Source organism: Trachurus japonicus, chromosome 15 (genome assembly GCF_045865225.1).
Source record: "Trachurus japonicus isolate A0001 chromosome 15, Traja_1.0".
Classification (NCBI taxonomy): Eukaryota; Metazoa; Chordata; class Actinopteri; order Carangiformes; family Carangidae; genus Trachurus; species Trachurus japonicus.
The window spans coordinates 8,372,048-8,387,777 of NC_140921.1; the positions used below are offsets into that span (position 1 = coordinate 8,372,048).

The 15,730-nt window shown below is 40.0% G+C and overlaps 2 protein-coding genes and 1 pseudogene across 2 annotated transcripts; all 3 read right to left on the bottom strand.

Annotated features, from left to right (window-relative positions):
• Nucleotides 1-722: 722 nt before the first annotated feature.
• Nucleotides 723-1,833, bottom strand: LOC146973156 (G protein-coupled receptor 4-like). The gene is made up of 3 exons (XM_085799080.1): nt 1,651-1,833; nt 1,334-1,518; nt 723-1,230 (listed from the first exon to the last, which is right to left on the bottom strand). Exons 1-3 carry the CDS (start codon nt 1,831-1,833, stop codon nt 723-725), a joined length of 876 nt encoding a protein of 291 aa, XP_085655206.1.
• A 3,705-nt stretch (nt 1,834-5,538) lies between these two features.
• Nucleotides 5,539-6,445, bottom strand: LOC146973157 (uncharacterized; annotated as a pseudogene).
• Nucleotides 6,446-9,769: 3,324 nt separating this feature from the next.
• LOC146973158 (uncharacterized) lies at nt 9,770-10,875 on the bottom strand. Its single transcript, XM_085799081.1, has 3 exons — nt 10,702-10,875; nt 10,381-10,559; nt 9,770-10,292 (listed from the first exon to the last, which is right to left on the bottom strand). The coding sequence occupies exons 1-3, from the start codon at nt 10,873-10,875 to the stop codon at nt 9,770-9,772; spliced, it is 876 nt and encodes a 291-aa protein (XP_085655207.1).
• Between the last annotated feature and the right edge of the window lie 4,855 nt (nt 10,876-15,730).

Here is a 15,730-nt window from a genome sequence, read left to right on the forward strand (position 1 = left end):
CGGATGATGTGATCTCTTCTCATGTGGAAAACAGAGATGGTTATCTATACAAATTATTATGAAAACTATGCAGGTGAATGACCTCTTTGTCACATTCTGCCCAGTCTGATCCTGCTTTTGATTCCCATTTCTTGACTCCCACCCCAGCCTGCCCTCTCTGACCGTCGCCTGTCCCTGTACTCTCAGTTAACACACACAAACCCCTCACAAGCTCTGAGCTGAAACGAGAACCTGAGAACCACCATCACCTTCCTGCTGTTTTTCATACAATATTAATTGTACAAAAAGTAAACAAGTAATATGTTTTTATTTAGAAATTATGAAGAAAAAAATCCAGTTTTTATACTGTTCATTAGTAACACAAGCAAAGTTAAAATGCAGAAAACAGACAAAACAAAGATGTAGGAATGAGAGAGTTGTTGTTATAATGACAGAGTGGTCATGCTGTAATTTATCTCAGTTTATTAAAGTGATATAAACTTTGCTTTCCTGACTAAAGTGTAATAATGATAGACATTAACTTTTAATAGATTAAAAAGAGAAAACTTAATATTTTTAGTGGATATATAGTTAGTAGTATTATTAGTTTTAAATCACATCAGAAGACGACAGTATCTGTTTTGTCTCTACATTTCCTTTTCTATTTTACTTTTTGCCTGCTGTACTTCCGCAGCTTTTCTCTCTCTGCCTGCATCTAACGACTGCATATCACATGTTACCATTCAGACTGTTACTGTGCTGATGTCACTGTCACTGTTCATCCTGCAACGACACACAAAGGCCAAAAACCTGTCTGCAGCTCCTTTCCTACTGAAAACATACAGAAACAAGTCTGCAAGAGGACTGAACCTTACCAAAAGCACAGAGACAAACCGGAACATTGAATCATGTCGATATTCTCCTGCAAGAAACCCAATGATGATGGGCAGGAACAACAGTGTGTAAATAAGTAGCACCAAAACCAAAATGGCCACAATTCGCCGTTTCTCATCTGAAGTTACACTGATGGCTGCAGACAGAGCTTTAATGGTCCCAAACAGGAAGAATATGAACAGAGGGAAGGGAGGGAGGAAGTAAACACCAAGGATGATTCCTGAGACCTGAGACCTCCAGAACATGAGTGAGACCAGAAAGACAAGAGGAAGGATCCAGACCACGACACAGACCACAACAGAGGTCTTGATGTTTCTTCTGAAGCGGTACCACAGCGGCCAGGCGATGACCAGATACCTGTAATACACAGACACACACATCGTCTTTGTGGAGCATTATGATGAAATAAAATGATCAGACAGAGAAAAGCTACACACACACTGAGTAGACTGATAGCTACCTTTCCAGGGCAATGCACATCATGAACCCAACGCTTGTCATCAGACCATAAATGTAAATGGCCTCATTGGCCAGAAAAAGGGAATTCTCGGGTTTTGCCACCTCAACGATCAGGGAGCAGAGTTGAATGAGGTCAGAAATGAGAAGGTTGATGATGTAGATCGGAGCAACATGATTCTTTCTGACCTGCAGGAAAACATTGAGAAGAGTAAACACAGTGGTTGGAAACATGTTGTGAGCTGATGATACGTTTTTATCTTGTTCTGCTGAAAACTGCACTCATATGAATCCGTCATTAAGACTTCAATTAGTTCTCACCTGAGAGTAAACTCCATAGAAGACCAATAGGATCAGTGGAAAACCGATACTCGTGACAATGTAATACACCACATCTCTGATCAGTACATATTGTTTATAGCTGATTCCTGTGTAATCATAGTTGTAGTCACTGTAATTGTGGCTTTCGTACGCTGAGGTGTTGTTGACGTTGAAATCCTCCATTCTTCAACAGTAAACCTGTTGTTTAAGAGAAGAGCAGGTAATTTATTCTCCACTTTAAAGTATTCAGAGATAAAACTAATGCTGTAAAATGCTGTCTCCAGTTTCAAGGTATTAAAAAAGTCAGTGTTTCTAAACCACTAATATTTTCAACCATACCCTTCCTATGCTAGGAAGCATAGGAAGCTGTTTTCCCTTTAGATTATAAATGACTCAAAGACAGAGTTTTAAAGGTAGTACTCCAAGAGCTTTTCCCCCATCAATACACAGGGTTTTCCCTCAGCACCAAAGGTTTAGACAATATAGCATCTCCAATCAGCTCCTCTTTGCTGCCTGCGTCTGTCAGAGAAATGTTGAATTTTAATGTCTGTTTGTTTTTAAGAAGAACATCTCTGCTGATCAGCTTTTACAAAACAAATATTGTCCCCAGCTCTGTACATGTATCTAGTCTGCAGAATTGCTGTGCCCCTGCTTTGTGTGTGTGAGCGTGTGTGTCTGTAGTTGCAAAACCACAATATTGTGAAAATGTGATATTTTTGCTCAAGGTTATTATGAAGTCACAATCATACTGGCCTGTGTCTAGTTCACACAAATACAGTAGTTTCAGCTATAATACATGATACATCTGAGAGCGCTCCAGCATTTTAGCACCAATCTCAGTTAGGGCAGAGGATGTTGTTATGTTGCCATGTAAAGCCCTTTGAGACAAACCAAACTAAAAACTGGCTACACGAATAAAATTTCCTTGCCTTGCCTTGTCTCTTTAAGACAAGAGGGAAACACATGAGCTAACTGTAGATGACAAGAACTAGAGTCCAGTCCCAACACCTTTACAGTTATGGTCAGGGAAAGAAACACAAACTTTACCTTTGAAAGCTGCTGGATCACAAGCCGGGTGAGTTCCTTTTAGCAGAGTCTGTTGTTTCTCCTCTGAATCCTCACAGACTAATAATGTGTAATTCAGCGATGTAGCATGATAATGTTATGAAAGAGGTTCTTTATGATGTGTTCTCTACTTCTAAGGAAAACAGAGATGGTTATCTATACAAATGTTTATGAAAACTATGCAGGTGCGTGACTAGTGCGGACATTAATTTGTTTGTGTTGGTTCACAACTGTGTGACCTGCAAAAACCATTTAGTATAAAAGTTGTAAACAGAATGTTGACATTTAAAGGAACTTTATGTAAGAAATGTACAGGAAGTAATCATAAAACCACTCATTATGTTAGCAGAGACGAAGAAATCATGTTAATTTGAAATACTGATCTAACTGACAACAAAGCACAGCCAGAATATTCTTTTAACACATATGCAGCCTGCAAATCATTTTTATGTTTTGGTTTTGTGTTTTGTGTTTTGTGTTTTGCGTTGGTGGCATTTCGGCCTCTGGGTTGCCAATTAAGCTACTACGACTGGGAGAAAAAACGATCTCCAATTGAGATTGTGACATTTTTTTTTGGTCGCTTTCGATTATCGGCTATGGTCATATTTCCTTGACATCACATGGGAGAAATAAGCAGCTTGTCACTCCGCTGTCTGATACACCGCCTCCTGTCGTGAGCATATAGTTTGAGCTGCAGCAGCTGCAGCTAAAGCCAAAGGGAGGAATTACAAAGTGAAAGTTTGAAAAGTTTAAATGTTGGTGATAATGGTGAATATTTGGAGCGGTTCATGAGACGAGTCCGGCCCGGTCAGTTCTCCTTGTCTGTGGTCGTTATAAAACCGGCGGTCAGAAAGTGGAGGAAAGTCCTAATGTGAAAACACAGAGATGCTCTTGATGTTTATTCTGCAGAAACGGTTCTCATACAGTATGTTGGCTCATGTGAAGAACAGGCTCCTGCAGATGCAGGGTAACAGTGTGTGTGTCAGCACTATGCACACATACACTCACACACAGCGTTGGAGCCGAGAAGTGCAACAAAGATCGCTTGAGTTGACGTGAACTCATAGTTACTGTGAGTCAGAGCAATTAAACAATCAGAGTAAAAAGTTAAATATTAATCAACAACCTGCTCAAACTACAGAACCACGAACATGTAGGAGATACTGTATATTTACTATGATAACCGATACTGCTGCTTCAACTCTCTGACTACAGGTAGTAACTACAGTAATGTAGTCTAACATGTTTTAGAGAGGCATGATCATCTTTATCTGGCAACCTCTAGTCTGGGGGCAAGGGGAGGGGAAACAACGCACTGCAATGTTTTGAATTTGAGTGCAGCAACAGTTTTGGCCACAGTCTTACATACAGTTCCTTGCAATATGTCACTTATTTTATTGAGAAACAATGTGGTTTCCAAACGCACTCAAATATACAATGAATAAACAAAAGAATGACAAAAGCCCTTAGACCAAAAATACAGTTCCAATTTGACACTATTTATAATTGGGAAAAAAATACAAAATACAGATGTAAAAATGAGAGATGTGTTTTAATGAACATTTAACAAAAGCTTTCATGAGCTTTCACAGTGCAACACAGCAGGTTAAACCACAATTAAAGAGAAATCAAAGCCAGAAGACGACAGTGTCTGTCTTGTCTCCATTTATCGGAGTCAATAACAGTCACTAATGTTCAATCAATCATGCTGTTGTTCTGCTGATGTCACTGTCACTGTTCATCCTGCAACAACACACACAGGCCAAAAACGTGTCTATAGCTCCTTTCCTACTGAAAACAAACAGAAACAAGTCTGCAAGAGGACTGAACTTTAGCAAAAGGAAAGAGACAATCCAGAACGTATAATCACTTTTATTTTCTCCTGCAAGAAACCAAATGATGCTGGGCAGGAACAACAGTGTGTAAAATAAGCAGCACCAAAACCAAAATGGCCACAATTCGTCGTTTTTCATCAGCAGGGACACTGATGGCTGCAGACAGAGCTTTAATGGTCCCAGACAGGGAGAAGATGAACAGAGGGAAGAGGAGGAGGAGGAAGACACCACCAGAGCCCACCACAGAGGTCTTGATGTTCCAGCCAGGCAATATGATCATTTACTGACACTTAAACCAAGAACAAACTTTTTAAAACATACTGTAATGTACAGAGCCATTATAGGATCAAAATATTAACTCAAAAAAGCTAGTAATAGACTATATGAATAAATTGTAAATTCAATGAATGAGAAATATATAACGCGTAATAATTTATTGTAGGAATTTTTTGTGAGTTGAACTATTGTGGTAATGTAATGTGATGTCTGATGTATTCTTTGTACCTAATGTAATGCTGGGCGGGTGCAGAGCAGCGCAGTCTCCGCCCACCCTCCAGAGGTGCATTGCTAATGAGCTGCTGGTGCTGTGCAGAAGGAGAGCCCTGGGAAATGGCACAGGTTTTGTGATTTTGGCTAAAAACTTCATAATCACAATTTAAAGACCACAGAGAACGTTTTAAAATAACTAAAACTGGTCGCGGGAGGGCGACTTTAAACAAGCAGAAAACAGACAAAATAAAGATGTAAACAAGAGAGACAAGAAGTTGTATAATGGCAGAGTGATCATGCTGCAGATCATTTCAGTTGAGTTATAAACTTTTGTGACTTAAGTCTAATAAAGATATAGGCTATACATGAACTTTTAATAAACAAAAAGAGGAAAGAAAATGCTGTGTTTTTCAGTCAATGTACAGGCCAGTTAGACATTTCTTCCTCCCTTTTTTTCTCTCTCTCTCTCCTTCTTTCTCTGTCTACATGGAGTGACTGCCTATAAGTTGATATCATTCATGCTCCTGCAACGACACACAAAGGCCAAAAACCGGTCCCCAGCTCCTTTCCTGCTGAAAACATACAGAAACAAGTCTGCAAGAGGACTGAGATGTAGCAAAAGGATAGAGACAAACTCAAAGAGATGATAATTCATTTCTCCTACAAGGAGCACAATGATGCTGGGCAGGAACAACAGTGTGTAAATAAGTAGCACCAAAATTGGCCACGATTCTACGTTTTTCATCAGGAGGGACACTGATGGCTGCAGACAGAGCTTTAATGGTCCCAAACAGGAAGAATATGAACAGAGGGAGGGGGAGGAGGAAGAAGACAGCAATGATGAACAGTGGGAACACAACTTGAAACCTGAGTGGGATCAGAAAGACAAGAGGAAGGATCCAGACCACGACACAGACCACAACAGAGGTCTTGATGTTTCGTCTGAAGCGGCACCACAGCGGCCAGGCGATGACCAAATACCTGTAATACACAGACACACAGGTCGTCTTTGTGGAGCATCTGAATTATGATGAAATAAAATGATCAGACAGAGAAAAGCTACACGCACACTGAGTAGAGCTACCTTTCCAGGGCGACACACACCATGAAGCAAACGCTGACCATCAGACCATGAGTGTGAATTGAAAGATTTCTGCGATGATGGCATCCTCAGGTTTTGCCACCTCAACGATCATGGAGCAGAGTTGAATGAGATCAGAAATGAGAAGGTTGATGATGTAGATCGGAGCCACGTGATCCTTTCTGACCTGCAGGAAAACATTGAGAAGAGTAAACAACTCTTCATCCGTCATGAACTGAGTTCTCCCCAGAGAGTAAAGTTGATAGATGGCCACTAGGGTCAGTGGGAGGCCGATACTGATGATGATGCATGTCACCACATTCATGATGAATATAAGTTTCATAATGTTGCTGATGTCGATTTCGTAGTCAGACTTGATGTTGTAGCTTTTGTCCACTGAGGTGTTGTTAATTTAGAAATCTTCTGTCTTCCTACAAAACAACACATTGCACACACACTGCAAAAACTGATAACACCTGCAAATGTACAAAGGCACTGCAAAAACTCTCCTCACAACAGAAGTATTTCTGGGGACATAAAACTGATGATGCAAAAGTAGTCTGGGAGGGAGGAGGTTATGATGTTATCCAGGTTTGCTCTGACATATTGAGAGCTGTTGCCGAGTAAAAAAAAAAACACACACACACACACACACCTTTTCCATTAATAAAGACACTCATATTTAGTAACCTACTATTTAAACCCCTGTGCACAGATCACAACATAAACAAACAGCTGTGCGTAAAGGAGGCATCACGGAGCGTCTCTCTTTTTCTTTTTTCTTTAGAATTTACCTGAGATGGGAGATGTGAATATCTGCTCACTATGATGCCGAGGCTGATTGTGGTTTGCTGTGAGAGATGATAGTTTATGTGTTTTCAGTTTTATTTGTTATGGTCGCGTGACGATGCGGCGCTGGCCCCTAATAAATCAATAAGTAAATAAATAAATAAATAGCTGATAATCTGCAACGGCACAGTGTGTAGTGTCAACACCTGCTCTTGGGACATCCACGGCTGTCTCAGTCCCTCCCTGGTTTCATCTGTGTTAATTCAGTCAGGCTGAGTTTCCATTACGCAAGCCTTTGATCTGCCATCAGTGTGACGGGACAATCTATATAGATATAGGTGTATGTGCTGATTCAGATACAATAAATAGGGGTTATTGTGATGATTATTATTATTATTATTATTATTGTTAATTGCATTTAAATGTGCCTGGAACTGTGGAAATCTGCCTGTGAGGTCTTGGTGACGTGGGCGCACTGCGCGCTGGGCAGTCAAAATACCACTGCGCTGCTGTGCTTCGCCTTGCGCTGACATTAGACCAGGTTGGAGCTGGCGAGCTTTCGGCGCACTCTCCGCGCGGTCTATCGGCAACAAATTGTCACTGCGCCACGGCGAATCTGTCGACACCTCCCCCTGCTGCGCGACCACTCCCATCTCAGCGCACAGCAGCCTACCAATTTACCGAATCCGCTGCGCACCTTGTTGCACTGGACGATAATACCACTTCGCCAGCTGCGTCAGGGCTCGCCTCGCTGCGCCACCCTGAGTTGCGCCAAGAAATTAGGGCCCGATATGCTGTATGAAAAAAAAAGGTTGTGCTCTCTTCTCCTGACGAAAACAAAGATGGTTATCTATACCAATGATGATGAACTTTTGAACTGACGTCTAGTAATGGTGTACATGAACTTTTAAAAGTGATGTGTTTTCAGTCTTGCCTCATCTAATCTTCACCAGAAATGAAGACAGGCGGATAGTGAATTCATTCCTGAGTGTGACATTCTTGCTATGAACTGTAAATATTAAACCCAAAAAAGGGGAGATACCAATAAATATACAGGACACAGTGCTTCTGTTTCACTGAGAATGAAGCACAGAGGGAAGAGCTCCCCTTTCTGACCTCTGCAGACATGACTAATCAATCACAAGTATCATCTCTCAAAACAGGCAACAAGTAGATTGTATTTTACTTCCTTTGTCAAGTTGGTAGTTTTACATATAAAAAAAATTTGACCTTGGCAATCCATTTTTATTTAATTTTAACCTTTTAAATCGGGGGTGTCAAATTCATTTTAGTTCAGGGGCCACATACAGCCCAATTGGTAAGGCTCCGTGCAGCACGGACAAAAACACATGAAGATGGTTCAGAAGCAATTTGGAACAAATTATTAATCCAGCATTTTAGCACAAATGAAAAAAGTTTTAAAAAAAAATTGATTACTGTCCACCCACAGTCAGTGGTCATCAATAACTTAACAGTTTTTATAAATGAAGTTATAAATAGATAGTAAGAAGATGTACGAAATAATGTGACACAAACTCTGGAACAGAAACGTTGTATTAAAGCTGCTGGATCACAACCTGAACCTGGATAAATTTCTTTTAGCAGAGTTTGTTGTTTCCTCTCTTCATCCAGTCTAATAATGTGAAATTGAGCAACGCTGCATGATAAGTCATGGGGGGGGGGGGGGGGGGGTTCTTAATGATCTCTGCTTCATCTAATCTTCACCACTGAGGAAGTCAGACATAGTTTTCTGGTGAATTTGTTGCTGGGAGTCACATTAATGTAATTAACTATAAACACTGCAGGTGCTTTGCTTCTCTGTCGTTCTCTGTTGTTTTTTATTGTAGTTACATTAAAGCTTATGATTCCCCCCTGATGACAAAATATTAGTGAGATTTATCAAATGTAAAATGAATTAAGACAAAGAAGTCATGTGTTGTTTAGTTTATTTAAAAAAGTAATAATGTAGAAAGAACTTACAACAAACAATTTGAGTTGGAAACCCTTTATAATTGTGTAAAAGTTAAACAAGCCGAAAACAGACAAAGGTGTAAAAATGAGAGAGTTATAATGGCAGCGTGATCATGCAGACTTGATAATATAATAATAATTTTCATCAACTTTTAATTGACCAAAAGAAAAAACTAAACTTCTCGTTAGACTGAATGCCTATAAGACTGAGTGGATGATTGGTGTAATGGTGTATTATGTTGGTGAATCACCTAAGACCCGCTGGTCTTCAGCAGCTCCTTAATATTTGTACTGACTACTGTATGGCTTGGGAAATGATATAAAATATAATGCCCGTGAGAGTGTTGTGTTAATCAGAACAAAAGAAGACAAATGTCAGAATCTTCCAGATTTTAAATGGTCTAATAATGACCTCTGTACAAGTGATGAGGTTAAGTATCTTGGACATCTGATCACAGATGAAATGACTGATGATGATGGCATTTACAGGCAGTGCCGCAGTATGTATGCACAGGCGAACATCCTGGCACTGAAATTCAGCATGTGTTTTGATGGTGTAAAGCTGACTCCATTTAGAGCCTATTGCACATCACTCTATTCTGCTCAATTGTGAGAGGTATTTAAAAAAAATCGGGCATCAAGTGGCATACAATGATGCCATGCAAATAAAAATGACCTTGATGGTGCAGTGCAAGTGAGACGTTTGTGGCTGCCAGAGTCAACACCTTTCAGGCAGTGCTAGTCTACAAATTAATTTGACGATGACGATGTGTTACAGTGAATATATAGTCAGGCGTAACACTGCAAATCACGTCAGAGGACAACAGTATGATTTGTCTCTATACATTTCTTCCTCCATTTTTCTTTTTCTAATTCTTTTAGCGACTGCCTATGAGTTGATACCTGACATCTCTGTCACTGTTGTGATGTCTCTGTCACTGTTCATCCTGCAACGACACACACAGGCCAAACATTTGTCAGCTCCTTTCCTACTGAAAACATACAGAAACAAGTCTGCAAGAGGACTGAACTTTGCCAATGTGTCAGCGACAAGTAAGGAATCATGATTCCTTGCTTCTTCTGCAAGGAGCACAATGATGATGGGCAGGAACAACAGTGTGTAAATAAGTAGCACCAAAACCAAAATGGCCACAATTCGCCGTTTTTCATCAGGAGGGACACTGGTGGCTGCAGACAGAGCTTTAATGGTCCCAAACAGGGAGAAGATGCACAGAGGGAAGGGAAGGAGGAGGAAGAGACCAATGAGGATTAGCATGGTGTTAGGATAAACTCCAAAACTGTGGGGTAGAATAAAGAGAAGAGGAAGTATCCAGACCACGACACAGACCACCACAGAGGTCTTGATGTTTCTTCTGAAGCGGTACCACAGCGGCCAGGCGATGCCCAAATACCTGTAATACACAGACACACACATCGTCTTTGTGGAGCATCTGAGTTATGATGAAATAAAATGTTCAGACAGAATAGACTGATAGCTACCTTTCCAGGGAAACACACACCATGAAGCAAACGCTGGCCATCAGACCATACATATAAATCACACTTGAGATATTGTCATCGTCAGATTTTGCCACACTAATGATCATGGAGCAGAGTTGAATGATGTCAGAAATGAGAAGGTTGATGATGTAGATCGGAGCCACCTGACCATCTCTGACCTGCAGGAAAACATTGAGAAGAGTAAACACAGTGGTTGGAAACATGTTGTGAGCTGATGACATGTTTTTATCTTGTTCTGCTGAAAACTGCACTCATGAATTTGTCATCAAACTCTTCCTCAGTCATGAACTGAGTTCTCACCAGAGAGTAAAGTTGATAGATGGCCACTAGGGTCAGTGGCAGGACGACACCGATGAAGATGCACGTCACCACTTCCACAATAAATAATGTTCTCACAGTATTGCTGTCGGACTCAGTGTTGCTGTTATTGTAGCTTTTGTCCACTGAGGTGTGGTTAATGTAGAAATCTTCCATCTTCCTATAAAATCTGTTGTCAGACAGAAGAGCATGTATTTTAATGTAGACCTCACATCGTTCAGTGACAATATAGCTGTGAGGTGAATGTCCACCTTGAGTCTACTGAGAAAAAACTGTGAGGTTTCTGCCGTCGTCCTCTCAGTGGAAAACTGCTGATGCTGTGATTCTGGTCAAAATGATCAAGTTAATTATCGAGAGACTAACACTATCAACATGAGGCATTTTTTATTACAGGATATTGACCGCAATGATGAATTTGATGAGTTAGATAGCCTTACACTGACTTCCTACCACGGTACAACTATGCTAGAGTGTCATTTTTATTAATCCAGCATCCAGCACAAAAATCTAATTAATTTCATTAAAGCCATGAGAGAGGCTAAAAGACACTGACTGTAGATTACTAACAGTCAATGGCCATCAATAACATTACAGATTTGATGAATGAGGTTATAAATAGATTGAGAGAAATAATGCGCACTCTCGGCGCGGTCTATTGGGAACAAATTGTCACTGCGCCAAGGTGAATCTGTCGACACCTCCCCCTGCTGCGCGACCACATCTCGGCGCACAGCAGTCTGCCAATTTATCAAATCCGCTGCGCACGTTGTTGCACTGGACGAAAATACCAGCTGGAGAAGGGCAGAGGTTAGCGTTTGGCTATCAACATTGATTCTAGGGGCAAAGGAAGAGGAAACAACGCGCTGCAGTGTTTTAAATTTGACTGCAGCAACAGTTTTGGCCACATTCTCACATACAACTCCTTTAAGACGCTCCTTATAGCCAACATTGATTACCTACAAATTTTCACACAACATAACACAATACAACTGCAGTACAGTGTAAATTTCAATGAATCCAGCATTTTAGCACAAATATCAATAACGTAAGGCAAGAGAGACGAAAAACAAAGAATATCGAACAAAGAATATAACTGTAAGTCATGTTGTTTTACATCAACAGTCCTGTTCCTTTGTTAAAGTTTTTATCAATAAGGTTAGACTGAGAGAAATAATGCAGCAGAAAGTTTACCTTTGAAAGCTGGTGGAAAACAACTCAGATGTTTATTTCATTGATTTCTGGTCAGTCTGGTCACATCTATGCAGTAACTCAAGCTAAATATAGCGTGAAGGCGGTTCTTCATCTAATCTCTGCTTCATCATATTTCTGCTTCTCATGAAGTGAACACAAGTGTTGTCTGCCAGATGTCATTTTAACCATAAAGCACGTGAGTGCATGGCATCTCTGTTCCCATTTTTGCTACTACTTCTGTTGAAAAAATGCCTTCATTTCATTCCACAAATCTATACTAAAGCAGATTTTTAATAGTGGTCTGAAGACAACCTGTAAATGAGATTTCAGGAAGAGATACTGTCAGAAAGGTGTAGTGGGTGAAGAGCTTTCACCACCTGGACTTTTGCTGCCCATGTTGACAGCAACAGTGCCACCTGGAGGGGTGAGGTTGGGTTGAACAGCCTCCACATCTGAACCCAGGTGGTGTTGTTGTTGGACTTCTGTGCTAGTCATTGTTTGATAACACACATAGACAAAAACGGAGAGGCAAATTATAAAATTTCAGTCTAGTCTAATCTTCATCACTAATGGAAACAGATGTATTCGTGAATTCATTGCTGAGAGTGACATTCTTGCTATAAACTGTAAATGTTGAACCCTGAAAAGGTGAGATATCAATAAATATATGGGACAAAGTGCTTCGTCTCTGATAGTTTCACTGAGAACTGTGTTCTTGATTTATTGATGTGCTGTGAGAGTCTTTGCCACAGACTGATTGCTCGAAATCATGGATCTTGTTTTTATCTGTCTTTTAACAAAACTGAGTCTGCTAAACTGAATTGCCCCTCTGGGATAAATAAAGTTGTCTGAAATCTGAAATGAAGCACAGAGGCCAGAGCTGCCCCAGTTGGTCTCTGCAGACATGACCTATTCGTGCTGTGACTGTTTCAATCAATCAATGATTAGCTTCTTGATAAAATCAATCCATCACATAAACTTGTTATAACCTGTACAGTAGGTGCTTTGCTTCTCTGTGTCTGTAACAGGTAAAAATAGAAGAACAGACACGCTGTAGCTTCCATGTTTCTTTCATGTTAACAACACATATTCCACTCAGGTGGAACAAGACATAATCAACAACAGGTCGACACTTTGACCTAAGTCAACACACACACACAGAAAAAAACAAAGCAAAAACGTAAAACAATATCTGCTAAATGTACTATGTATGTTCTCTGAAATGACTTTTTTCTTTCTTTCTGAGAAACAGGAAGAAATACTGTGGCTATTAATCATTTCCTTGTGTGGTGTGATGCAAGATGTTATCCATGAGAACATGATTTAGACTTACAAGCAGTGGCTTAAAAACACTAGTTTGGATTTTAACTTGCAGAATTACTGAAGCTGTTGCACAGAGTCAATCAATGAGGATTTTTATTATTCAAAAGTTTTTTCCAAATGTAATGACTAACTTCAACACTATGTTCTGCTTTGTTCACCAACATGATGACAAAAGTGATCCATTCAAACAGTTTGGAAAAAGGTACCAAGGAGTGTGGAGGAAAAAATGGCCTATAAAGGTTGGAGTCAAAAATGATGATTTATGATCGACGATCAAATGTCTCCTCAAGAAATCCAATCAATAACCATATTACCACAGATGAAAAAACAGATAATATCAAGTTAAAGAGCAACATTAGTAGATTAGATGAAGGCAACGTAGGATAACTTAATTTATTGCTTCTTTTCAAGCCGGTTATGGTTTGGTCAGTTCGTCTTATCGTTTGTGTGGCGCAGTAGGTAGAGCAGGCGGCCCATATGCAGAGGCTATACAGTCCTGCATTGGTCAGCCCTATGCATGTCATTTCCATCTCTCTGCCTCCCCATTTCCTGTCTCTCTGTACTATTCTATTAAATAAAGGCAAAAAATGCCCCAAAAATATACTATATTAAAAAAAAATCTACAAGAGGAGTGAGCTATACAAAAATATAAGAGAGATACCAGAGGTTGTTGTTAGTATGTCTCACCAGAGAGTAAAATCCATAGATGGCCAATAGGGTCAGTGGCAGGCCGATACTGATGATGATGCACGTCACCACGTCCCTGATGAATGAACGATTGACAGTGTTGCCGTTGATGTCAATTTTGTAGTCGTCGATGTTGCTGTTATTGTAGCTTAGTGAGGAGTTGTTAATGTAGAAATCTTCCATCTTCCTATAAAATCTGTAACTTATAAAAAAAGAACATGTATTTCAATGCAGACCTTACATTGTTCAGTTTGAATAAAGCTGTGAGGGTGTGAGTTTTTATTTTATTTCTCTTCATTCATGTCATTGCTTTTTTCTTCTTTTTTTAGTTTTGTAAATTCATGTGAATCATATTAATTAACTAGAAAAAACATTTCCAAGAATGGAAATGGTGTGAATGCTGAAAGCAGCTGAACGCTGTTGCAGAATTAGCAAATGGTGCAAGCAGTGATCACCATACAAATGTTTGACCAAGGTCGGAATCGAACCCACAACCTCATGGTCAGTAGACTTCCACTCTGCCTCTAGGCCACAGTGCACACACAGTTGCAGAGACTGTTGTCTGTTAATGATCTGCACTCTGTCTCACTCTGAAGTTAACGAGCCCAAAGCTGCACCTGTTGGAAACACTGTCAACATCAAGAAAGCTTGAGAGTCAAGCTTGAATGACTTAGAATGAAAATTTCTGTGAATTTCAGGCTGAGAGCAGCAGTTTCAACATGAAGCAAGTTATCAGAAGTCAACAGAGGACGACTGGGAAAATAATTCACTATAATTGTTGTTGAGGCAAGATTTGAACCAGCAACCTTCAGGTCTTTAGACCAGCAAGCTAACCACTAGGCTACAGACAGAGACAGTATGTGAGGGGCAAAGAAAACCTTTGATAAGAGGATCACTGGCTTCTGCTTAAAAAAAAAAGTAAGGAAAGTGCAGAAATTAGCCACAACAAGTAAGTAGAGGACTCTTTTGTGAAAATAGTGCAAGCAGTGATGACCATACAAATGGTTGACCAAGGTAGGAATTGAACCCACAATCTCATTGTCAGAAGACTTTGACTTTGCCTCTAGGCCACAGTGTACACACTGTTGCAAAGACTGTTGTCTGTTGATGAGCTGCACTCTGTCTCACTCTGAAGTTAACGAGCCCAAAGCTGCACCTGTTGGAAACACACTGTGTCAACACCAAGAAAGCTTGAGAGTCAAGCTTGAATGACTTAGAATGAAAATTTCTGTGAATTTCAGGCTGAGAGCAGCAGTTTCAACATGAAGCAAGTTATCAGAAGTCAACAGAGGACGACTGGGAAAATAATTCACTATAATTGTTATTGAGGCAAGATTTGAACCAGTAGCAAGCTAATCACTAGGCTACAGGCAGAGACAGTATGTGAGGGGTAAAGAAAACCTTTAATAAGAGGATCACTGGCTCCTGCTTAAAAGAAAAAGGTAAGGAAAGTGCAGAAATTAGCCACACCAAGAAAGAAGAGGACTTTTTTGTGACCTGTGACTATTTTTTTGTGAATTAAAATGATTTAAAAAGCACTTAACAGCAAGTTACAAAGTTGAGCTCCTTCTCCTGCTGCTGTGAAAAAAATGCATTGGGCTGAATGAGAGCAGAGAGCTCCCTGGCTGCATTTAAAAAATATTTTAAATTATTATCTAAGTCTCTTTGCATTTTTGACCAGAATTTTAGCCAGAAGACAAGTGTGGCTACAAAACTGGAGAAAATAATTTGTCTAGAGTTTAATTTGTGGCCGTGCTGACAGTTTAGCCAGAAAAACTCTAGAATGTTTTTTTGCCTCTCTCCACTCTAG